This window comes from Dendrobates tinctorius, unplaced genomic scaffold (assembly GCF_039654945.1).
Source record: "Dendrobates tinctorius isolate UK_male_01 unplaced genomic scaffold, ASM3965494v1 ptg000085l, whole genome shotgun sequence".
Lineage (NCBI taxonomy): Eukaryota > Metazoa > Chordata > Amphibia > Anura > Dendrobatidae > Dendrobates > Dendrobates tinctorius.
The window spans coordinates 184,682-210,995 of NW_027361753.1; the positions used below are offsets into that span (position 1 = coordinate 184,682).

Consider the following 26,314-nt stretch of genomic DNA (forward strand, 5'->3'; position numbering starts at 1 on the left):
CGCTGTTTGGTGCCCATCCCCGGTGCTTAACTCACATGCCATTGTGTAATTGCAGCGTTCTTTAGATGTCATTCAGCTGAAGTATTCATTTAGTCCCCTGCACTCAGGGGTTAGTGTCGGGTTTCTGACAGAGCTGCTCTTCCATTCATCCAGCCGGGCGGACCTCCCGTACAGCCCGCCAATATCAACTGTGCCCTGAAAAGAGGTTTAACCCCAGAATGTAAAGCATTGTGGAAAATGAGAGCTGCGATTGTTAAATACGTAACGCAATCTCTTCGGGGATGCGCGGGGACGTTCTATCCCACTGGCTGGAGAGAAAAGAACGACCCGCGTACAATGCCGCACATCTCCTCGGATTTGCACTAATCCGTCTTGCACTTTTTTTTTTTTTTTTTCTTATTTTCACCGTTGTTTGGGGAGAGATTTCATGGGAAGAGATCACGTCGGTGTTAATTGCCTTAATTGCCTGCAAAAGGTTTTATTGTATTTATATTCTGCCTCACGTGTTCCTTCTGCTTTTTGATGTCGATCATCAGACAGCCCTAGAAATAAATATTTAGGGGCAAATGCATCAGCCAAAGTAGAAGCCTGGACACCAGCAGCAAAACGTTGGCGCTGCTCCTGTCCAGTAAGTCACTCGAGGTATTTTTTTGAGATTTTTTTGTATTTTTTTTTTTTTTTAATTGAGTTACTCTAGTACTATTAAGAGAGAGCAGCAGAGGGACATTGCTTAAAAAAAAAAACATGCTGCTCCAGCGCCGCCCCTCTACTGCTCCAGCGCTTCCCCTCTACTGCTCCAGCGCTGCCCCTCTGCCGCTCTAGCGCTGCCCCTCTGCCGCTCCAGCGCCGCCCCTCTGCCGCTCCAGCGCCGCCCCTCTGCCGCTCCAGCGCCGCCCCTCTGCTGCTCCAGCGCCGCCCGTCTAGCGCTGCCCCTCTACTGCTCCAGCGCCGCCTCTCTGCCGCTCCAGGGCTGCCCCTCTGCTGCTCCAGCGCCGCCCCTCTAGCGCTGCCCCTCTACCGCTCCAGCGCCGCCTCTCTGCCGCTCCAGCGCTGCGCTGCCACTGATCCCTGATCTTTGTTAACACTGCTGCAGTGGTTTTATCACAAATACAACACATGACTGCTGCAGCCAGTCACTGGGCACAGCTGTGTCTTGTATGCATTGTGTCCGGTACTTGAATTGGACTACGCTCCAGTGTCAGTCACTGCCCATAAACATCGGTGACCCGATCTCTAGGAAATATTTTTTTTTTTTTTTTTTCTTTTTATTGAAACTCCTTAAGGAGTGCAGATGAGTTAGGCTGCAATCCCAAATGAAATTTTTGATTCAGGTTTTTTTATTTTTTTTTGCCTTTGCCAGAAGGGAATTTAGTTGGAAGAATTATACGGCCTTTGTTTATATTCCCCATTCCACTTCTGTCTATTTGCACTAAAACCTGCATGTGTGATTGCAGCCTTACTCGTTTTCCTAATAGTATCATAGCGCATACACCATCAAATACAGCATACTTTGCAAGAATTGTTTCCAAACGCTCCTAGATCTTAAAGTTCAAAACCATCTGCTGCATTAAAGGGGCTCTGTCAGCACAGAATGACTGTTCAAACCAAGCCCCGCTGCTCGGTGCATCCTGGCAGAGCCAATCATTTAAGTGCATCTTCCCACTTGCTCATTTTCTCTGTCTTCACCAACCCCTCTCTTTTGGCTTCATAGAGATAGATGGAAATCAAGTAGGTGTGGAGGTGCTCTTTAATGTTTGGCCACACCAAGGGGACTCCGAGCTTCTGTGGTTGGTTTGAACAGTCATTTTGTACTGACAAGAGTCCCTTAAAAGATAACCTGTCACATTATGCATGGCATAGTGTATACCAGATTGATATATCGTTTTTTGGGGGAAAATATTTAGTATAGCTTGTAATTTGTCCATTTAAACCTTTACTCATTATGGGTTTAGGAGTCCAGTGGGCGGTGCTACTCCGTGATCGGCCACCTTCCCTATATAGGTCAGTCTACTGGACTCCTAAGCCCGGAATGAGCAGAGGATTAAATGGTTGCATTGTCACAAATCTTTTCCCATGTGTATACCTCTGCACCACCCCTGCCGCTGTCCGAAAATGTCCTGCGACTTCAGAGTGACGTGTTTCCTTTAAGGAATACTGTGCAAGTCTCCTACCTGTGTCAGATCGGCACAGGGAAGTATGGAAGGGGCGTCAGCCAAAGGGCACTGGCACTACGTCCACCTCCTCCCTCCACCTGGCGTTTCACGGCATCCATGCTCTCTGGGGTTTCCTGCCAGTGCCATGGAGTAATTGAGACAGGATTTGGAAGGTTTTTCCGATATGGAATCATCCATCACAAGACGCATTGTGGATCTTGGATGATCTCTGCGCCTGCCCTCAGGATTTATGATGTCACCTGGGTAGCCGAGGTTTCCAGTAAATCCATGTAGCAGCGCCCTCCTGACCTCAACCATCAAACAAGCCGCCATTGGCTTCCACCATAACTTATCCCAGCGTGGTGTCGGACCCCCACATTGTGTTGGCAAAAGGCCCCAAAGAAAGAGAAAAGTGATGCCAACGTGTCCATTCACAAAGTTGAATATTCCACCGCTACATAATGGCATCTTCGGGTCTTTGCGGAAAATCCGTTGCCATTTCGGGCCAGGTTTCCTCTAATTTATCTGGAGCAGCATTAGTAGTCAAACACAAGGGAAGCCGGGCTGTCCCGTCCTCCATGTCTAACGTAACCGGGCTCCGGCCAATATTTGTCTGTCTCCAGAAGATGGGGCGAGGTCGGTTTTATATTTAGCTACTTGTACGAGGGATTTCTAAGAACGTGCCCACAGGCGGATGATTTATAATGTCGGCGTGAGAGGACATGAGCAAAGGAGCTGTCATGTCAAGTGCACGCACAGGAGAGGTGACCTGCCGCTGTGATAATGGGCCCCGGCATGTTACAGCATCATGGTGGGGAGTCTGACTGCTTCCACTAAAAAGCCCCTTTCCGCAATATGGGGCTGAAAACAGTTACTGGTTCTAGGGATTTGTGTTTTATCTGACGACTTCGGTTAGCGAGAGGCCTGGGGGAAGCGGAGGTCATGGGTATAACCATAGTGGAGGCTGGAGGTCCAGGGATGGGAGGATGCACCACTTCATACCTTTTTGCAACCAGAACCATGTTGGTGGCTTTCTGTAGTATAGCAGTACTGGAGACTGATATTTGGGATTAATAGCTATACCTTTAATTACATACTGTCAATAGGTGATATCACAGCTCACTTCCTCCTCCTCCTGTGCAATGACTGATAATACCTCTATATATACTAAATAAAACAGGATCCATTCTTCCAACTTAGGGGTCACTGCTCCAAGTGCTCCTATCACCACTGGAATCACTGTTAGGCCGGGGTTACACTGCGTTATGGCAGTCCATTAACGCTGCCATTGCCCTCCATTGTCGGGCGCGTCGCTACGCATGCCGTAAAGCGGCACGCGTTCGCGATGTGCCATCTTTCAGTGACGGAGCCTCGGACGCGGGCTGTAGCGTCTGAGGCTCCGTCACTGCTAGCACAGATAAAGCATCTGCGCTAGCGGTACAGCATTAACGCAGACCATCAACGCTATGCGTTGAACGGTCTACATAACGCAATGTGAACCTGGCCTTATCATTGCTGTCTTCTGAACCTTGTCTACTATGACAATGTCTGGTTGATTAGCCAACACCTGCTTATCCATCTGGATCTTGAAGTCCTGCAGGATTTTAGCCCTTTCATTCTCCACCTCTTTTTCTGGGGTCTCCTACCTGGACTTAGGGGGGCTTAGCCCATATGCTGCACAGATGTTCCTGCTACTTGGTTGTGGCGTTCAGTATACCATTCCCGCTTGCATTTTACATCCTGCCACTGTGTTGGACTGTTCCTGAGGTGTCTTTGCATAGTCTGCACCTTGGTTCTTGTCTTGTGTGGTAGATTCCTGTTTCTATGGATCTGGTACTTAGTGCTTGCTCTTGTGCTGCTATGATTAGTGCCTCTGTGCTGTCTCGGAGTCCAGCTTTCTCTGGCCATTGGTAGGATTTCTCCATGTCAGCCACCTCCATTAGCTGTCGGTGGTACATCCCATGCAGTGGCTTGTCTTGCCATGGCGCTTCATGTTCTTGTTCTTCTTTCCAGATCTGTTGTTGTTGCTGCCTTAAACTTTCTCTCAGTATCTCATCTTTTGGCGCCATTCTTCTGATGTATTCCTGAATACTCCTTGTTTCATCCGTGATGGTGGCTTGGATACTTATCAAGCCTCAACCACCCTCCTTTCTGTTGGTATACAATCTTTGGATGCTAGACTTAGGGTGTAGACCTCCATGCATTGTGAGGAGCTTTCATGTCTTCACATCTGCAGCTTCCATCTCTTCTTTTGGCCAGCACACTATGACAGCAGGGTATCCGATAACTGGCAGGGCATATGTATTGATGGCGCGAATTTTTTTCTTCCCATTGAGCTGGCTCTTCAAAACCTGTCTTACCCTTTGATGGTATTTGCATGTTGTTGCTTTCCTTGCCTCCTCATCATGGTTACCGTATCCCTGTGGGATGCCGAGGTACTTGTAGCATGTCTGTACATCTGCTATAATGCCCTGCTGGTAATTCCACTCCATTGGTCTTGACTACCTTGCCTCTCTTTATTACCAACCGGCTGCACTACTCCAGTCTGAAGGACATCCCGATGTCTTCACTGTAGATCCTTGTCAGGTGGATCAGTGAATTGATGTCTCGTTCGTTTTTCGCATACAGCTTGATGTCATCCATGTAGAGGAGGTGACTGATGGTGCTTCCACTCTTGAACTTGTATCCATAGCCAGACTCTGTAGTTATCTGACTGAGGGGGTTCAAGCCTATGCAGAACAGCAATGGGGACAGTGCATCACCTTGCTATATGCCGCATTTGATGGTCACTTGTGCGAGTTGTCTTGAGTTGGCTTCCAATGTTGTTCTCCATTGCCCCATTGAGTTTCTGAGGAAGGTTCTCAAATTTATGTTGATATTGTACAGAGCCAAGCATTCACAGATCCATGTGTGTGCCATTGAGTCATAGGCTTCCCTGTAGTCAATCCAGGCTGTGCGGAGATTTGTCTGTCTGGATCTAGAGTGAATGCTCTATCTACTACGAGCTGGTGCTTAGAGCTTCTGGTGTCAGTCACGGTGCCTTTCTGAGCTGGATTCATGTACTGGTTTATATGGTTCCGTAGCTTGGTGGCTATGATGCCTGACAGGAGTTTCCATGTTGTTGTAAGGCAGGTTATTTAGCAGTAGTTGGATGGAACTGTTCCTTTACGAGGATCTTTCAAGATCAGCACTGTTTTACCTTGTGTTAGCCAACCTGGATGGTGGCCTGCTTCTAGCAGTTGGTCCATCTGCTTTGCCATGCGTTCACGCGCCGCTGTTAATTTCTTTAGCCAGTAGGTGTGGATCATGTCTGGGCCCAGTGCTGCCCAGCTCTTCATGTTCTTGACCCGCTGCTGGATGTCTGCTTCTGTAATGGTGACTTGTTCTTGCTCTAGGTGGTTGCTGTGTTTCATTCTCAGGTCTTGCAGCCACATTGCACTGTTGTGTGTTTTTTCTTTCTCCCATATGTCCCTCCAGTATTGTTCAGTCGCTGCTTCCGGTTGGATTCACTGCCTTTGTGCTGTTGTTCTGTAGTTGGGAGTACACCTTGGATGGTTCTTTGGAGAACAGGGCATTTATCTTCTTGGCCCCAGCTTCTCTAGTGTATCTCCCTAATCTCGCAGCGAGTGCTTCAGCTGGGGTCAGGTCTTTGTACTTGTCCAGCTTGGTCTGATTCTTGATCTTTACACCTTTCTGTATTTCTGTTAGTTGGCTGACTTCCCTCCGTGTCACCTTGATCTTTGTCTCCAGTCTTCTTTTCCAAGGGGACACATACTTCTGTTGTTCTTGCTGGTTGTATAGCCAAGCGTTTCCATGATTGCTGAGGTAGTAGCAGAGATTAGTTTGAGTTGAGGTCTAAGGGGTAAGGTTTCTCCTAGTCACAATCAACCTTTAACGAGTCTTGTAATATGACTTAGGACCATGTCTGCAAATTGAGATTCTGATTTCGCTTTTATCCTAAGTCATATTACAAGACTCGTTAAAGGGTTGATTGTGACTTTTAGGATCGTTACTACCTACAGGTGGCGCTATAGAGTTCAAGTCCTCTTCCTTCTGAAGAGGCAATTTGCTTATTAGGTTGAGTTGCTCTATTGGCAAACTCTAGCATACTGTCTGGTATTGATGGTATTTAGTTTATCTAAGATCTTCTGTTTCAGACCAGCTGCAGTGGTCTCTAGCTGCAGGATTGGATCAGGATCTTCAGGGGGTTGCATATGTTCCAGGTCTTCATGTGGGGTGGATCTGCAGTGCAGTTGATCCATCTAACGTTGTGATAATAGCTTTCTCTTTATGATATTGAAACGTTGGGTGACTACTTGTTTCTCAGTCTATCCTCTCTCATTTGGTCTGCTGTTATAGTAGCATTTCATCAGATCCAGGGTCTCATGCCTTGTCCATGAATGTATATAATATATAGAGCAGATTCTCTATTGGATTCAGGTCTGGACTTTGACTTGGCCATTCTAACACCTGGATACGTTTATTTGGGAACTATTCCATTGTAGATTTTGCTTTGTTTGTTATGTCTTGTTGGAAGACAAATCTCCGTCCCAGTCTCAGGTCTTTTGCAGACTCCAACAGGTTTTCTTCAAAAATGGTCCTGTATTTTGCTCCATCCATCTTCCCATCAATTTTAACCATCTTCCCTGTCCCTGCTGAAGAAAAGTAGCCCCAAACCATGATGCTGCCACCACCATGTTTGACAGTGGGGATGGTGTGTTCAGGGTGATGAGCTGTGTTGCCTTTACGCCAAACATATCGTTTGGCATAGTTGCCAAAAAGTTTGATTTTGGTTTCATCTGACCAGAGCACCTTCTTCCACATGTTTGGTGTGTCTCGCAGGTGGCTTGTTGCAAACTTTAAATGACACTTTTTATGGATATCTTTGAGAAATGGCTTTCTTCTTGCCACTGTTCCATAAAGGCCAGATTTGTGCAGTGTACGACTGATTGTTGTCCTACGGACAGACTGTCCCACCTTAGCTGTAGATCTCTGCAGTTCATCCAGAGTGATCACGGGCCTCTTGGCTGCATCTCTGATCAGTCTTCTCTTTGAGATGAAAGTTTAGAGGGATAGCCGGGTCTTGGTAGATTTGCAGTGGTATCATACTCCTTCCATTTCAATTTGATTGCTTGCACAGTGCTCCTTGGGATGTTTAAAGTTTTGGAAATCATTTTGTATCCAAATACGGCTTTAAACTTTTCCACAACAGTATCACGGACCTGCCTGTTGTGTTCCTTGGTCTTCATGATGCTCTCTGTGCATCAAACAGAACCCTGAGACTATCACAGAGCAGGTGCATTTATACAGAGATTTGATTACACACAGGTGGATTATATTTATCACCATTAGTCATTTAGGACAACATTGGATCATTCAGAGATCCACAATGACCTTCTGGAGTGAGTTTGCTGCACTGAAAGTAAAGGGGCTGAATAATATTGCACGCCCCACTTTTCAGTTTTTGAATTTCCACAAAAATTTTAAATAACCAATAAATTTCGTTCAACTTCACAATTGGGTCCCACTCGTTGTTGATTCTTCACCAAAAATTTACATTTGGTATCTTTTATTTTTGAAGCATGATATGTAGGAAAAGGCTGAAAAGTTCCAGGGGGCCGAATACTTTCACAAGGCACTGCTGTGTGTGTGTGTGTATATGTGTATATGTATGTATGTGTGTGTGTATATATATATATCTATTTTAACCAAGCTTGGCTCCGTGAATGTTGGCCTTTTACATGGATGCACCGTCAGCTGACTAATCGTTGGGTGCCCAACGTCAGGAAATCTCATCAATCACAAGGTAGAAGAAGAAGATTGTGCCCAAGACTGCAGATCGCGTCTATACGAGTCAATGGGGTTGAGTTAAAGCATCGGCGGAGTGCGCTGGAGACGCGTCACAGTATAGAGAACACTTTCATCCAAGGGCTTGAAACATCTCTGCGCCGAGCATCACAACCCAATGACCCGCAGGGTCCCAGAATGTGGCGACCCGACATGTAAAGCTGCACTTCCGATCAGTGCCAGTCAGCTAGTAAATGTGCTGAAAACCGCGGTCTGCCAGGTTCCTGCTGTAATGTACACACGGCCGGCTTACACAAACAGAGAAAAGCCATAAGAATGGCAGGAATTCCACCAGAGAGACACCCATTCATTTAGTGCAGCTGTGACCGTCCTGCCAGACCAGCGTGGAGCGAAGCTGGTGCCACGCACTGAAACCCTGATTGCTATTTGTTTGTAGTCTTGTGTTGCACTTGGCTCTCGCTTAGCGGAGCCCATTATTCTGCGAGAGAAAATTGCCTTTATCTCATTGTGAGAGGCCTGATTGTTTCCTCCCTCACTGTACTATGTCAGCGCGTCCAAACAAACGTGTCCGCCGGCTCCGTGGCCATTAACGCCAGCGCCACCTCGCCGGCAGACATGTGATACCGGGAGGGCGATATACCCTGTACGATAACGCAGAACAAGGAGCATTTCCTCCGCAAATTGAAGGAAGTCACGGGTAACTGGGAAAAGTTCTCCAGTCGCCACCACCTTCTTCTTAAAATATTTGATTCTTAGTCATTCAGCCGATATCACTATAGTCTCCACAATGGGACATTCGGCAGAGATTTTTAAGGTTGCATGAGCCAGATTTATCGCCTCTATCATGGCATCAGATCTGCAGGAACTGATACTATATGGATTTTTGGGAAAATATGAAATAGAAGTTGTAATGAATTCCCCTATATCTGCTCCTTAGTGATGGACAGCTGTCTTTCTACACAAGCCCATAGGGGGCGGTCTGTCAGTCACTTGGTAGGAACATCCACTGGACTAGTGTTACATTTAGTGCACATGTGTGAATAAATCCCAAAAATACACACATACCGTAATATACGTAAAGTGCAAGAAAGGAAAAGTTAATCACATGCAAAGTTTTCCTCCAGTGTATGCCACCATACAATGACTATTTAGTGCTTCAATAGAGTCCTCAAAAATATCCTATAGCATGATCAGTGAATTATTTGGCCAATCAGTCTAATTGCTATTTATTAATTATTGATTGCTATTATGCTCCCGACAATAAATGTAGACTTTTAGCAGCACCGTTAATGTCGCCGACCACCATCGGTACAATTCTGATGGCTATCACCTGTACAATTAATGTTGACATTTAGCAGTCAATCTTCCAACAGCCCTGGTATACATAATACCTCCAACTAACTCCTATACAAATAATGCCACCAACCATCTGTAGCACAATTAATGCTGCCGACTACCCCAGTACAGTAAATTCCATCAACCATCTCCAATGCAATAAATTCCATCAACCATCTCCAATGCAATAAATTCCATCAACCATCTCCAATGCAATAAATTCCATCAACCATCTCCAATGCAATAAATTCCATCGACCATCTCCGATACGGTAAATTCCATCGACCATCCCCGATGCAATAAATTCCATTGACCGTCCCCGATGCAATAAATTCCATTGACCATCTCCAATGCAATAAATTCCATCGACCATCTCCGATGCAATAAATTCCATCGACCATCACCGATGCAATAAATTCCATTGACCATCTCCGATGCAATAAATTCCATTGGCCATCTCCGATGCAATAAATTCCATTGACCATGTCCGATGCAATAAATTCCATTGACCATCTCCGATGCAATAAATTCCATCGACCATCTCCGATGCAATAAATTCCATCGACCATCTCCGATGCAATAAATTCCATTGACCGTCCCCGATGCAATAAATTCCATTGACCGTCCCCGATGCAATAAATTCCATCGGCCATCACCGATGCAATAAATTCCATCGACCATCTCCGATGCAATAAATTCCATCGACCATCTCCGATGCAATAAATTCCATCGACCTTCTCCGATGCAATAAATTCCATCGACCTTCTCCAATGCAATAAATTCCATCGACCATCCACCATGCAATAAATTCCATCGACCATCTCCGATGCAATAAATTCCATCGACCTTCTCCGATGCAATAAATTCCATCGGCCATCACCGATGCAATAAATTCCATCGACCATCTCCGATGCAATAAATTCCATCGACCTTCTCCGATGCAATAAATTCCATCGACCATCCCCGATGCAATAAATTCCATCGACCATCCCCGATGCAATAAATTCCATTGACCATCCACCATGCAATAAATTCCATCGGCCATCTCCGATGCAATAAATTCCATTGACCATCCACCATGCAATAAATTCCATCGGCCATCTCCGATGCAATAAATTCCATTGACCATCCACCATGCAATAAATTCCATCGGCCATCTCCGATGCAATAAATTCCATCGACCATCCCCGATACAATAAATTCCATCGACCATGCCCGATACAGTTAATGCCCCCCCATCATTCCTTGTACAATTTACGTCACCAGTCATTCCCTGTACAATTAGTGCGGCAGCCGATCCCCAGTATAATTAGAATTACCACTTATTTATAATACAAGTGGTCAGTTATTGAAAACCATCTTTGTATACATGCTCACACGAAGAAACCTGTCAATCACTGGGTAGCACCACCCACTGGACTCTTAAACCCATATTGAGTAGGGAGTAAAATTTTTAAAAAAAAGGACTGTATTTCAATCTGCTCTGCTCCACCTACTCTATAATATGCTGCCCACAAATGGGAGTGTGTGTTCAGTGAGACCACATCCGTAGTCACGATATTCATTAGTATAGGAAAGTTTAGGTGGTAAACAGGGATTGGAAGTGCTGGAATAGCCAATCTATGTTTATTATTTAATTTATTTGTTTTTTTTTTTTTCAATTTTGGTTAAAACCCCTGTGGCTACCATTGCCGGAAGATACCAGCTGGTTTTCTCTTGTAGTGTAATTTCTCGGTTGTGACTGGTTACCTGATGAATGAATGTTCGGGGGCAGCTTGAGTCCGACAGCAGAGAGGGGCTAATCTACCATATCAGTCTCTAATTCATCATCGCTTCTCATTGTGCCCCCTCCACAGTTGTGCTGTAAATTGCTTTTTGGGGGAGCTTTTTTGTTTGTTTTTTGTGCCTAAATATTCTATAATGTTATTTTGTGTTCCTAACCAGGCGCAAGACCTGAATGTGATAGAAGAAGTCATCCGAATGATGCTGGAGATCATCAACTCCTGCCTGAGCAATTCCCTCCACCACAACCCCAACTTAGTGTACGCCCTGCTGTACAAGCGAGAGCTCTTCGAGCAATTTCGGAGTCATCCATCCTTCCAGGATATAATGCAGAACATAGACATGGTAAGTAGGGAGAGATGGCGGTATTATTCCTGCAAATCATAGTGACCACTAATCGTGCAGAGAACCCGGTATGGTAAAGACTCACCAGTTGGTTGTTATTATCAATCTATAGAGTTACAGTCTTCTCTTTCCTGCTGCTCTGCATGCGCCAATGCAGGGGACAGCTGTGTTTAATGTTGCCCTTGGAGTGCAGCACAGATAGACGATGTTGGTGCAACAGTGCGACCCGAGTGGAATGGCGGAGGCTGAAAAGACTGGCGGCAACTGGAAGGGATGGGTAGTGGTCTGCTAGAAAGCCGGAGAATCTGTGCAGGGAGAATGATGAGGTGAAGTCGAGATAGTGGCACAGCCGTGTACACTAAGCGATGTAGCAGAACTGCCTGACACCGGAGGCGGAATGGAGAGAAGATCGGCAGATTAGAACAAATTGCAGAGGCCTGTATTGTGGCAGAGTTGAGTTTGTCAGGAGTGTTGCAATTAGGATGCAGCAGAGCCCAGCGTGCCCCGTCGACATGAATTGGTCAGAAGGTTCAAAATTAGGATGTAGCAGAACCAGAGCGTTGAATAGTGGTGAAAATGCCAACTGCCTGAATACTCAGGAGCTGCCTGGGCAGGCCTATAAGGCCAGGGAGCGATACGTGACCAGAGCACACGGGATTCCTATAATTGCCCGATGCACAGAAGAATATGGGGAGCCGACCGTGGCAGGAGAAAGCCGGGGAGCCTGGAGAGGTGACACTAGGATTCCCAGACAATCACGTACTTAGCTGGAAGAAACCAATAAAGTTAAAAATGGCCAAAGTTCTGTAAAAGAGAGTCTGTAGTGGTGTAGGACTGGTACACCAACGTCCCGCAGCCACGGCGTCATATGCAACCAGAAACCTAAACGCAAAGATGATCTTTCTTCTTTTTTGTAGGTTACATATAAGCATACACGAATGGGGAGCGTACACGAGTAGTGAGCACACATGATTGGGGAGCGTACACGAGTGGTGAGCACACATGATTGGGGAGCGTACACGAGTGGTGAGCACACATGATTGGGGAGCGTACACGAGTGGTGAGCACACATGATTGGGGAGCGTACACGAGTGGTGAGCACACATGATTGGGGAGCGTACACGAGTAGTGAGCACACATGATTGGGGAGCGTACACGAGTAGTGAGCACACATGATTGGGGAGCGTACACGAGTGGTGAGCACACATGATTGGGGAGCGTACACGAGTGGTGAGCACACATGATTGGGGAGCGTACACGAGTGGTGAGCACACATGATTGGGGAGCGTACACGAGTGGTGAGCACACATGATTGGGGAGCGTACACGAGTGGTGAGCACACATGATTGGGGAGCGTACACGAGTGGTGAGCACACATGATTGGGGAGCGTACACGAGTGGTGAGCACACATGATTGGGGAGCGTACACGAGTAGTGAGCACACATGATTGGGGAGCGTACACGAGTGGTGAGCACACATGATTGGGGAGCGTACACGAGTAGTGAGCACACATGATTGGGGAGCGTACACGAGTGGTGAGCACACATGATTGGGGAGCGTACACGAGTGGTGAGCACACATGATTGGGGAGCGTACACGAGTAGTGAGCACGCATGATTGGGGAGCGTACACGAGTAGTGAGCACGCATGATTGGGGAGCGTACACGAGTAGTGAGCACACACGATTGGGGAGCGTACACGAGTAGTGAGCACACACGATTGGGGAGCGTACACGAGTGGTGAGCACACGATTGGGGAGCGTACACGTGTAGTGAGCGCACATGATTGGGGAGCGTACACGTGTAGTGAGCGCACATGATTGGGGAGCGTACACGTGTAGTGAGCGCACATGATTGGGGAGAGTACACGTGTAGTGAGCACACATGATTGGGGAGAGTACACGTGTAGTGAGCACACATGATTGGGGAGAGTACACGTGTAGTGAGCACACATGATTGGGGAGCGTACACGAGTAGTGAGCATACACAAGTGATGAGCACACACGATTGGGGAGCGTACACGAGTAGTGAGCGCACACACACACCCATGGCTTATTCCTGTGCCATTTAGTAATCCATCTTGGCAGCATCACCATAAACCATTGCCAGTATCTGCAGAGCCCAGCGTCCTCCTGTCACTGCCCGCACCGCAGGCAGATGTTTCCGATGCTCCGCACCGGCTTGGCCCGTCGCTGCTTTCTTGGAATTTGTCCTCAGACCTCGAGAAATGTAGTTTTTTAGCCGTGTACATCTGTTTTTCAGGAAAGATCTGAACCCAGCGCCGTAGTGCCAGGTTCTGTAGAGTCCTGCAGCTGGTACCCAGGTATACATCATGGCTCATTGTTATTAAAGCCGCCATATAGAAGGATGGAATAATGGGTGCCCGAGCTGTGAGGCCGGGGTGTGCGCCCCAGCACGTAAGCGAGGACCTTGTTATTGAGACGTCGGCTGCTCTGGTTTTTGCACGCCGCCGGCCGTGTGACGGCGTCCTCTCGTGCGAGCCTCGGTGACTCCTCTTGGCACGCCGTCCTTTGAGCTGGGTCTGCTTCGGTCGGTCGGACAGGCGAGCGCAGGAAGGCAAACATGATTTGGGACAGTCAATATATTTATTGCGATTCATCCGACTCTGAATATTGCCATTGTTTGGTGTTTTCTGGCTCCTCCGCCGTCCTCTTCCTGCCGTTGTTTTCCCCTCAGTTAGGAAATTGTGTTCAGTCTTTTACATGAGATTATTAAGCGACGGTTAATAAAGCGTTCCCCACATAGACTGTGGTGTGGCCGCGCGCCTTTACTGCTCGCTAGGGGAACATCCAGAGAGGATTTTCTGCTCCATATTTTGTATTCTTGTTGGGGATTTCTTTGCAGAGATGCAAAAATCAAAATGTGTAAATTGACATTCTGCAGATGCTTTTCACAGTGAATAATTGAGGTTTGGATGAGGGTGACCATAATGTCAAGGAAAAGGGTTTGCAGACCCCATTAAGAATGGTGCGGAGGTCAAGCATGTGCTCCACTAATCCATCCATTGTCTATGGAACTGCCAGCAGTACTGTAGCAACTGAGCCAAGACCATGTGCACCACGACACTGTACTGCCGGCAGTCCTATAGAGAATGAATGGTACCAAGACTGAGCAAGCGCACCACTACACTGTACTGCCAGCAGTTCTATAGAGAATGAATGGTACCAAGAATGAGCAAGCGCACCACTACGCTGTACTGCCGGCAGTCCTATAGAGAATGAATGGTACCAAGACTGAGCAAGCGCACTACTACACTGTACTGCCAGCAGTCATATAGAGAATAAATGGTACCAAGACTGAGCAAGCGCACCACTACACTGTACTGCCGGCAGTCCTATAGAGATTGAATGGTACCAAGACTGAGCAAGCGCACCACTACACTGTACTGCCAACAGTCCTATAGAGAATGAATGGTACCAAGACTGAGCAAGCACACCACTATGCTGTACTGCCGGCAGTCCTATAGAGAATGAATGGTACAAGACTGAGCAAGCGCACCACTACGCTGTACTGCCGGCAGTCCTATAGAGAATGAATGGTACCAAGACTGAGCAAGCACACCACTACGCTGTACTGCCGGCAGTCCTATAGAGAATGAATGGTACCAAGACTGAGCAAACGCACCACTACACTGTACTGCCAGCAGTCCTATAAAGAATGAATGGTACCAAGACTGAGCAAGCGCACCACTACAATGTACTGCCAGCAGTCCTATAGAGAATGCATGGTACCAAGACTGAGCAAGCGCACCATTACACTGTACTGCCGGCAGTCCTATAGAGAATGGTACCAAGACTGAGCAAGCGCACCACTACGCTGTACTGCCGGCAGTCCTATAGAGAATGAATGGTACCAAGACTGAGCAAGCGCACCACTGTGCTGTACCGCCGGCTGTCCTGTAGAGATTGAATGGTACCAAGACTGAGCAAGCGCACCACTACACTGTACTGCCGGCAGTCCTATAGAGAATGAATGGTACCAAGACTGAGCAAGCGGACCACTACACTGTACTGCCAACAGTCCTATAGAGAATGAATGGTACCAAGACTGAGCAAGCGCACCACTATGCTGTACTGCCGGCAGTCCTATAGAGAATGAATGGTACCAAGACTGAGCAAGCGCACCACTACGCTGTACTGCCGGCAGTCCTATAGAGAATGAATGGTACCAAGACTGAGCAAGCGCACCACTATACTGTACTGCCGGCAGTCTTATAGAGAATGAATGGTACCAAGACTGAGCAAGCGCACCACTACACTGTACTGCTGGCAGTCCTATAGAGAATGGTACCAAGACTGAGCAAGCGCACCACTACGCTGTACTGCCGGCAGTCCTATAGAGAATGAATGGTTCCAAGACTGAGCAAGAGCACCACTATGCTGTACTGCCGACAGTCCTATAGAGAATGAATGGTACCAAGACTGAGCAAGCACACCACTATACTGTACTGCCGGCAGTCCTATAGAGAATGAATGGTACCAAGACTGAGCAAGCGCACCACTACGCTGTACTGCCGGCAGTCCTATAGAGAATGAATGGTACCAAGACTGAGCAAGCGCTCCACTACGCTGTACTGCCGGCAGTCCTATAGAGAATGAATGGTACCAAGACTGAGCAAGCGCACCACTACCCTGTACTGCCGGCAGTCCTATAGAGAATGAATGGTACCAAGACTGAGCAAGCGCACCACTACACTGTACTGCCGGCAGTCCTATAAAGAATGGTACCAAGACTGAGCAAGCGCACCACTACAATGTACTGCCGGCAGTCCTATAGAGAATGGTACCAAGACTGAGCAAGCGCACCACTACAATGTACTGCCGGCAGTCCTATAAAGAATGAATGGTACCAAGACTGAGCAAGCGCACCACTACACTGTACTGCCGGCAGTCCTATAGAGAATGGTACCAAGACTGAGCAAGCGCACCACTACACCCCATTTATACACGGGGGATGTGCAGAGCCCAGTTCTTGGGATCAGTGGGGGTCCGCCTGCTGTAAGCTTACATAGGGTATAACGTGCACGCTTAGTACAGACCAGCCAGAAGATGTTCAAGGATGCACGTCGTCCTTACAGGAGAGCTGTGCCCCATTATTTTCTCCCAAGATTTTCTTCGGATGATATTTGGAAGAGAAAATTCCCAACAGACCTTGGACTCGTGTTGCATAAACCAGAACACATGAGGCCTATTGCATTCCTCCCTGGCAGTTATTGGGTTAAACCTCCCTGCAATTTAGCAGAAAACCACAGCAGACACAGAATCTGGGAAATGTTTCAGTAACCTTTTCATGTCGAGTTCTGCGGAGACCACGGGTGAGGATGTTGCTGCAGATTCCCTGTCTGCCATGTCCGCTTTTCATGGGGGCAGCGGAGGAAACCCTGCCCGTCTGGAGCGCCTCTTGGTTAGGCTTTGAAATGTTACACTCTGCCCATGACCTGACGGCGGGAGATCTGTTGACATTGCATTACAGGCCGAACCTACAGGATCCCTTTAGAACTGGTTTGTGACATGTCTTCTACACCAAAACCCTGAATTGTACCAGGTGCAGGATTATGGTATCTAAGCCCCCCGTACGTGATGCTCCAGGAGCTGATGTATCAAGCGTTGTCGGAACCAGCAAAGGGTCGGACCCCCGCCGATCACAATGTAAACGATACGCCCTGACCTAATCAGATGGCAATAAACCTCCAGAAGTTCTACAGTTCTGCAACAGGTCTTCTGTAAGCTCTCTGCATGGCGTCATCTTATAGGACACATCATTGCTGGCATTCACGGAAAGACAGCCAGCAGAGATCTTGGAAATCACGAGGAAATGATACCGAAGATTTACTAACTTTTGTATTGTATAACAAATAACATTAATTTGCCTAAAAAGTAAAAAAAAAAAAAAAAAATCATAAAAAAGCACTGGCCCTCCGAGTCACAGAAATAACCCTTTATATCTGATTGCTCTAGTACGGTTTAATAAAATACAACTATAACGTATATGGAGAAGCCGATGTTATTGTCTCATTTGTAAAATATGAGACCTTAGTAGAGGGGAGGAACTATTGTATGGAATGGATTATATTGATTCCACCCTTCGGTAGACTTTTGGAGATTTTTAGGGATTAAAATGTGATTTAGACATTACTAGCTGTGTGTTCAGAAACAGTGTGCAGACATATCCGTGGTCACCGGCTGTGAGGACAGTGTGCGGACATATACATAGTCACCGGCTGTGAGGACTGTGTGAGGACACATCCATAGTCACCGGCTGTGAGGACTGTGTGCGGACATATACATAGTCACCGGCTGTGAGGACTGTGTGCGGACATATCCGTGGTCACCGGCTGTGAGGACAGTGTGCGGACATATCCATAGTCACGGGCTGTGAGGACAGTGTGCGGACATATCCATAGTCACGGGCTGTGAGGACAGTGTGCGGACATATCCATAGTCACGGGCTGTGAGGACAGTGTGCGGACATATCCATAGTCACCGGCTGTGAGGACTGTGTGCGGACATATCCGTGGTCACCGGCTGTGAGGACAGTGTGCGGACATATCCATAGTCACGGGCTGTGAGGACGGTGTGCGGACATATCCATAGTCACGGGCTGTGAGGACAGTGTGCGGACATATCCATAGTCACCGGCTGTGAGGACAGTGTGCGGACATATCCATAGTCACGGGCTGTGAGGACAGTGTGCGGACATATCCATAGTCACGGGCTGTGAGGACAGTGTGCGGACATATCCATAGTCACGGGCTGTGAGGACAGTGTGCGGACATATCCATAGTCACGGGCTGTGAGGACAGTGTGCGGACATATCCATAGTCACCGGCTGTGAGGACTGTGTGCGGACATATCCGTGGTCACCGGCTGTGAGGACAGTGTGCGGACATATCCATAGTCACGGGCTGTGAGGACGGTGTGCGGACATATCCATAGTCACGGGCTGTGAGGACAGTGTGCGGACATATCCATAGTCACCGGCTGTGAGGACAGTGTGCGGACATATCCATAGTCACCGGCTGTAGGAACAGTGTGTGGACATATCCGTGGTCACCGGCTGTGAGGACGGTGTGCGGACATATCCATAGTCACGGGCTGTGAGGACAGTGTGCGGACATATCCATAGTCACCGGCTGTAGGAACAGTGTGTGGACATATCCGTGGTCACCGGCTGTGAGGACGGTGTGCGGACATATCCATAGTCACGGGCTGTGAGGACAGTGTGCGGACATATCCATAGTCACCGGCTGTAGGAACAGTGTGTGGACATATCCGTGGTCACCGGCTGTGAGGACGGTGTGCGGACATATCCATAGTCACCGGCTGTGAGGACAGTGTGCGGACATATCCATAGTCACCGGCTGTAGGAACAGTGTGTGGACATATCCGTGGTCACCGGCTGTGAGGACGGTGTGCGGACATATCCATAGTCACGGGCTGTGAGGACAGTGTGCGGACATATCCATAGTCACCGGCTGTAGGAACAGTGTGTGGACATATCCGTGGTCACCGGCTGTGAGGACGGTGTGCGGACATATCCATAGTCACGGGCTGTGAGGACAGTGTGCGGACATATCCATAGTCACCGGCTGTAGGAACAGTGTGTGGACATATCCGTGGTCACCGGCTGTGAGGACGGTGTGCGGACATATCCATAGTCACGGGCTGTGAGGACAGTGTGCGGACATATCCATAGTCACCGGCTGTAGGAACAGTGTGTGGACATATCCGTGGTCACCGGCTGTGAGGACGGTGTGCGGACATATCCATAGTCACGGGCTGTGAGGACAGTGTGCGGACATATCCATAGTCACCGGCTGTAGGAACAGTGTGTGGACATATCCGTGGTCACCGGCTGTGAGGACGGTGTGCGGACATATCCATAGTCACGGGCTGTGAGGACTGTGTGCGGACATATCCATAGTCACCGGCTGTAGGAACAGTGTGCGGACATATCCGTGGTCACCGGCTGTGAGGACAGTGTGCGGACATATCCATAGTCACCGGCTGTAGGAACAGTGTGTGGACATATCCGTGGTCACCGGCTGTGAGGACGGTGTGCGGACATATCCATAGTCACGGGCTGTGAGGACAGTGTGCGGACATATCCATAGTCACCGGCTGTAGGAACAGTGTGTGGACATATCCGTGGTCACCGGCTGTGAGGACGGTGTGCGGACATATCCATAGTCACGGGCTGTGAGGACAGTGTGCGGACATATCCATAGTCACCGGCTGTAGGAACAGTGTGTGGACATATCCGTGGTCACCGGCTGTGAGGACGGTGTGCGGACATATCCATAGTCACGGGCTGTGAGGACTGTGTGCAGACATATCCATAGTCACCGGCTGTAGGAACAGTGTGCGGACATATCCGTGGTCACCGGCTGTGAGGACAATGTGCGGACATATACATAGTCACCGGCTGTGAGGACGGTGTGCGGACACATCCATAGTCACGGGCTGTGAGGACGGTGTGCGGACATATCCATAGTCACCGGCTGTAGGAACAGTGTGTGGACATATCCGTGGTCACCGGCTGTGAGGACGGTGTGCGGACATATCCATAGTCACCGGCTGTGAGGACGGTGTGCGGACATATCCATAGTCACCGGCTGTAGGAACAGTGTGCGGACACATCCGTGGTCACCGGCTGTAGGAACAGTGTGCGGACACATCCGTGGTCACCGGCTGTGAGGACGGTGTGCGGACATATCCATAGTCACCGGCTGTGAGGACAATGTGCGGTCATATCCTTCGTCACCGGCTGTGAGGACAGTGTGCGGACATATCCATGACAATAGCGTCACTACCACATTCATGGAAACGGACTCTCAAGTCTAAAAACACAGGTACTTGCAAAACGTACCAACATCACTATCATTTCTTACAAAATTGTGTTCTTCCCTTCCTACATTAGGTGAATCTATCTTCTGTGACCCGGAGTGCTGGTATTCTGTCTGTAGAATTCATACTTAATCCTGATTCATGCAATTACAGTGCCTTGCGAAAGTATTTGGCCCCCTGGAACTTTTCAGCCTTTTCCCACATATCATGCTTCAAACATAAAGATACCAAATGTTAAACTTTTGGTGAAGAATCAACAAGTGGGACACACTTGTGAAGTTGAATGAAATTTAATGGTTATTTAAAATTTTTGTGGAAATTCAAAAACTGAAAAGTGGGGCATGCAATATTATTCAGCCCCTTTACTTTCAGTGCAGCAAACTCACTCCAGAAGTTCATTGTGGATCTCTGAATGATCCAATGTCATCCTAAATGACTAATGATGATGAATATAATCCACCTGTGTGTAATCAAGTCTCCGTATAAATGCACCTGCTCTGTGATAGTCTCAGGGTTCTGTTTGAAGCACAGAGAGCATCATGAAGACCAAGGAACACAACAGGCAGGTCCGTGATACTGTTGTGGAGAAGTTTAAATCCGGATTTGGATACAAATGATTTCCAAAACTTTAAACATCCCAAGGAGCACTGTGCAAGCGATCATATTAAAAAGGAGGAGTATCATACCACTGCAAATCTACCAAGACCCGGCCGTCCCTCTAAACTTTCATCTCAAACAAGGAGAAGACTGATCAGAGATGCAGCCAAGAGGCCCATGATCACCCTGGATGAACTGCAGAGATCTACAGCTGAGGTGGGACAGTCTGTCCATAGGACAACAATCAGCCGTACACTGCACAAATCTGGCCTTTATGGAAGAGTGACAAGAAGAAAGCCATTTCTCAAAGATATCCATAAAAAGTGTCATTTAAAGTTTGCAACAAGCCACCTGGGAGACACACCAAACATGTGGAAGAAGGTGCTCTGGTCAGATGAAACCAAAATCGAACTTTTTGACAACAATGCCAAACGATATGTTTGGCGTAAAGGCAACACAGCTCATCACCCTGAACACACCATCCCCACTGTCAGACATGGTGGTGGCAGCATCATTGTTTGGGGCTGCTTTTCTTCAGCATGGACAGGGAAGATGGTTAAAATTGATGGGAAGATGGATGGAGCCAAATACAGGACCATTCTTGAAGAAAACCTGTTGGAGTCTGCAAAAGACCTGAGACTGGGACGGAGATTTGTCTTCCAACAAGACAATGATCCCAAACATGAAGCAAAATCTGCAATGGAATGGTTCCCAAATAACCATATCCAGATGTTAGAATGGCCAAGTCACAGTCCATACCTGAATCCAACCGAGAATCTGGAAAGAGCTGAAAACTGCTGTTCACAAACGATCTCCATCAAACCTCACTGAGCTAGAGCTGTTTGCCAAGGAAGAGTGGGCAAGAATTTCAGTCTCTCGATGTACAAAACTGATAGACATACCCCAAGCGACCTGCAGCTGTAATCACAGCAAAAGGTGGCGCAACAAAGTATTAAAGGGGCCGAATAATATTGCACGCCCCACTTTTCAGTTTTTGAATTTCCACAAAAATTTAAAATAACCAACAAATTTCATTCATCTTCACAATTGTGTCCCACTTGTTGTTGATTCTTCACCAAAAATTTACATTTGGTATCTTTGTTTGAAGCATGATATGTGGGAAAAGGTTGAAAAGTTCCAGGTGGCCGAATACTTTCACAAGGCACTGTAGGTGCAAGAGTAACTGTTGCTCCATATCCACAGCCATTTTCGCCAACAGCAGGATTCATCCCCATGCCTTATATTATAGATTAATAAAAGAATACGCTAAATTTTACCTATCGCTTCTTTGTTTTCCAGGTCATTGGCTTTTTCAGTTCTCGCCTGGAGCAGGCCGGATCCGACCTCTCAGTGGAACGGGTCCTGGAGGTCATTAAACAAGGCGCAGTTGCGCTGCCCAAAGACAGGCTCAGGGTAAGTTACCGATGACATGGTGTGGGAGAGGTGCACAGCATGCGTGCCCAATAATCATAGGAATCAGACAGTGTATAAAGCCCGCCTCACATGGCAGCCAACAGACGTGTTTGCTCCATATCAATGATGGTCCTATATGGCGCTCATGTTGGTCAATTGGGCTGTGTCTTTTAAGCCTGGGTCAGGCATGTTTCTGGCACTCCCAACAGGCACAGCTTAGAAAACCACCCATAATATCTGATTATCTCAATTTCTGAGCTCTAAAAGTATTCAGTGACCCTCATAGGGAAGTATTAAGAGAGTACACAAAATCAGATGCAAAAAAAAAAATGTAATAACCATAAACGTAATAATTTATAAAACAAAAAGTACCCGAATTTCACAACTACTACCAAAATCCACTTATTTGTAAGATAACCCTACTTCTATTTATGAAATATCCACAAACTTTGCTTCATTCTTTCATAAAATAAGCAAAACAAGCCATTGTGATGACAAAAATTGAGAAAGTACGAGCCTTCAAAAGTGAGAACATCAGGAGCAATGAGTCTGAAGGGCCGCTGAGGTCACACCTGCTCTCCATAAGGATAGCGGTAAAACGGAGTGAGGGGGTTTGAAGCAGCAGAACTGAGAGGGACGAGATCCCCTGCCGCCTTGGAGAGGAGGGGGAAGCAAAAATGCGTGAGTTGTGCATGTCAGAGCTGTTGAACCTGACGCAGGGTTAATATGGTGGAATCAACTTTACATGGCAGTAAAGTAAAAATAGGGTAAAACACATGAATCCATCCAAATTTTCAAAAAGTGTGTGCAAATGGTATTCCTGCTATTTTGTCATTTAGTGTCTGTTGCGGCAATGCCTCTGTGAAGCAGCCGAGCACTTAGTGTTTTTACCTTGAATCTGTGACAACCTGTCCCCTGAATACATAGTTATCCACTCCACCCTCCTTACAGTCATGAATGTCACACATCACATGCGTCTTACATCCATTGCTCCATGAATTCTCTCCTTATCCCGGTTTCTGAAAGGATTGTGTTTCACATGCTAGGCAGCAGTAAATGCAAAGCTTTCGGGTATATGCACAAGTTGCGGATTTGCTGCGGATCCGCTGCAAGAGATTTACAGCACAATGATAACCTATGGGAAAAAAAAATTGGCTGTGCACATGCTGCAGAATATTCCACACGGAATCCGCAGCGGTTCACTTTCCGCAGCATGTCAATTCTTTGTGCAGATTCCGCAGCATTTTTACACTCATTCAATTATAGAAATCCACAGGTGTAAAAACGCATGCCAAATCGGCATAAAAAAGGCACGGATTATGACCTGCAGATTCTGCCAAGAGATGCAGATTTTGCTCAGTAAAATCCGCACAGCATTCCGCAGCGTGTGCACATACTCTTAGTCCTTCACGAATCATGTTGTAGGCCGGACGGCAAACATCTCTCATCTGCACTGCTCTATGCACACTCTCCTCCGTTTCTAAAGGGATTGTGTTTCACATGCTGAGGAGCAGTAAATGCAGAACTGTAGTCCTTCATATTACTAATCCCACAACCCGCAAGCTTTGGCTGCATCAAGACAAGCGGGCTGTGCGGAGCAGAGCAAGATAGTGTAACTTGAAACTAATTATTTACGAGCTGGTGGTATCATCTGATGAGTGTTTAAAGTCTAGGGGCCAGATTCATACTTTGCACTTAGTGGCTTGTGAAAGTATACAGCCCCTTGGCTTTCTACCTATTTTGTTGCATTACAAAAGCACTGAAGCATTACAATGAAACACTTCAAAGTGCCCTGGATGAATTTGCACCCGCTATAAATAGAACACCACAACACAGATGGCGACAACCCTGGCACACCCTGCAAACACGTTTCCTGCAGCGGTGCTCCAGGTGCGCCGAACGTCTGTGGAGAAAATCCAATCTACACGAAGATTTCATCCATTATAAGTTTATGCTTCGAACATGCAACACTGCCCTTCACTTCTCCAAACAAACCTATTTCAACACCTTCATCACCTCACTGTCCAATAACGCGAAACGTCTCTTTGACACTTTTCATTCCCTACTCAACCCAAGAGTGCAGGCCCCAACCACGGAGCTTCGAGCTGACGATCTGGCCAATTACTTCAAAGAAAAAATTGACCAGATTCGACAGCAAATTATCTCCCAATCACCTCATACCATGACCTGTCCTCCCTCCCCCACTGCATCAAGCTCACTCTCTGATTTTGAACCAGTCACAGAAGAAGAAGTAAGCAGGCTCCTTGCATCTTCTCGCCCAACCACTTGCACCAGTGACCCATTTCCGTCATATCTCCAGTCCCTTTCCCCTGCTGTCACCACTCGCCTAACTAAAATATTTAACCTCTCTCTCTCTTCTGGTATCTTTCCCTCCTCATTTAAGCATGCCATCATACATCCACTACTTAAAAAAACATCCCTCGACCAAAACTGTGCCGCTAACTATAGACCTGTCTCTAATCTCCCCTTCATCTCTAAACTCCTGGAACGCCTGGTCCACTCCCGTCTTATCCGCTATCTCTCTGATAACTCTCTTCTCGACCCTCTCCAATCCGGCTTCCGCTCCTTACACTCTACTGAAACTGCCCTCACTAAAGTCTCTAATGATCTACTAACAGCTAAATCTAATGGTCATTACTCCAGGCTAATTCTCTTGGATCTCTCTGCAGCATTCGACACTGTAGATCATCAGCTCCTCCTCAATATGCTCCGTTCCATTGGCCTCAAGGACACCGTTCTCTCCTGGTTCTCCTCCTATCTCTCTGACCGCTCCTTTACTGTATCTTTTGCTGGTTCCTCCTCCTCTCACCTTCCCCTTACTGTTGGGGTTCCTCAAGGATCAGTCCTAGGCCCCCTCCTCTTCTCCTTTTACACTGCCCCTATTGGTCAAACAATCAGTAGATTTGGTTTCCAGTACCATCTCTATGCTGATGACACCCAAATATACGCTTCTTCTCCTGACATCACGCCAGCCTTTCTAGAAAACACCGGCGATTGTCTAAACGCTGTGTCTAACATCATGTCCTCACTATATCTGAAACTGAACCTGTCAAAGACTGAACTCCTTGTGTTTCCTCCCGCTACTAATGTACCTATACCCGACATTGCCATTTCTGTGTGTGGCTCCACTATTACTCCCCAGCAACATGCCCGCTGTCTTGGGGTCATACTTGATTCCGAGCTTTCTTTTGCCCCCCACATTCGATCACTGGCTCGCTCTTGTCATCTGCACCTCAAAAACATTTCTAGAATTCGACCTTTTCTTACTTTTGACTCCGCAAAAACTCTTACTGTTTCTCTTATTCATTCTCGTCTCGACTATTGTAACTCTCTTCTAATCGGTCTCCCTCTTACCAAACTCTCCCCCCTCCAATCTGTCTTGAATGCTGCAGCCAGGATGATATTCGTCACCAATCGTTACACCGATGCCTCTACCTTGTGCCAGTCATTACACTGGCTACCCATCCACTCCAGAATTCAGTATAAACTTATTACCCTCACCCACAAAGCCCTCCATGGCTCAGCACCACCCTACATCTCCTCCCTTGTTTCAATATACCACCCTACCTGCGCCCTCCGTTCTGCTGATGACCTGAGGTTAGCATCCTCAATAGTCAGAACCTCCCACTCCCGTCTCCAAGACTTTACACGTGCTGCGCCAATTCTTTGGAATGCACTTCCCAGGTCAATACGATTAGTCCCCAATCCCCACAATTTTAAGCGTGCCCTGAAAACGCATTTATTCAGACTGGCCTATCGCCTCAGCATATTAACCTAATCTATCCCTGTGTGGCACAGCCAAAAGTTTTACCATAACCAGGTTTGCCGCATCATGTTCCCACATGCTTTATGCATCCATTAGCCCTCTGTGTCTGTACTGATACACACTTAACATTATGGCTGGTCCATACAATCAGGGCAACTGTTACCACCCACCTTTCGTGTCTCCCTTTTTTTCCTCATAGATTGTAAGCTTGCGAGCAGGGCCCTCAT

General features: G+C 47.4%; 1 protein-coding gene across 1 annotated transcript in view; it reads left to right on the forward strand.

Moving 5' to 3' along the window:
- The window catches only part of DYM (dymeclin), a gene marked incomplete at its 5' end in the record, with an annotated part of 271,700 nt that overhangs the window by 183,005 nt on the left and 62,381 nt on the right, over window positions 1–26,314 (forward strand). Inside the window, 2 exons of the mRNA XM_073584839.1 lie at window positions 11,241–11,423; window positions 22,187–22,300. Of these exons, the coding sequence (XP_073440940.1) occupies window positions 11,241–11,423; window positions 22,187–22,300 (297 nt within the window). The remainder of the gene's footprint in view (window positions 1–11,240; window positions 11,424–22,186; window positions 22,301–26,314) is intronic.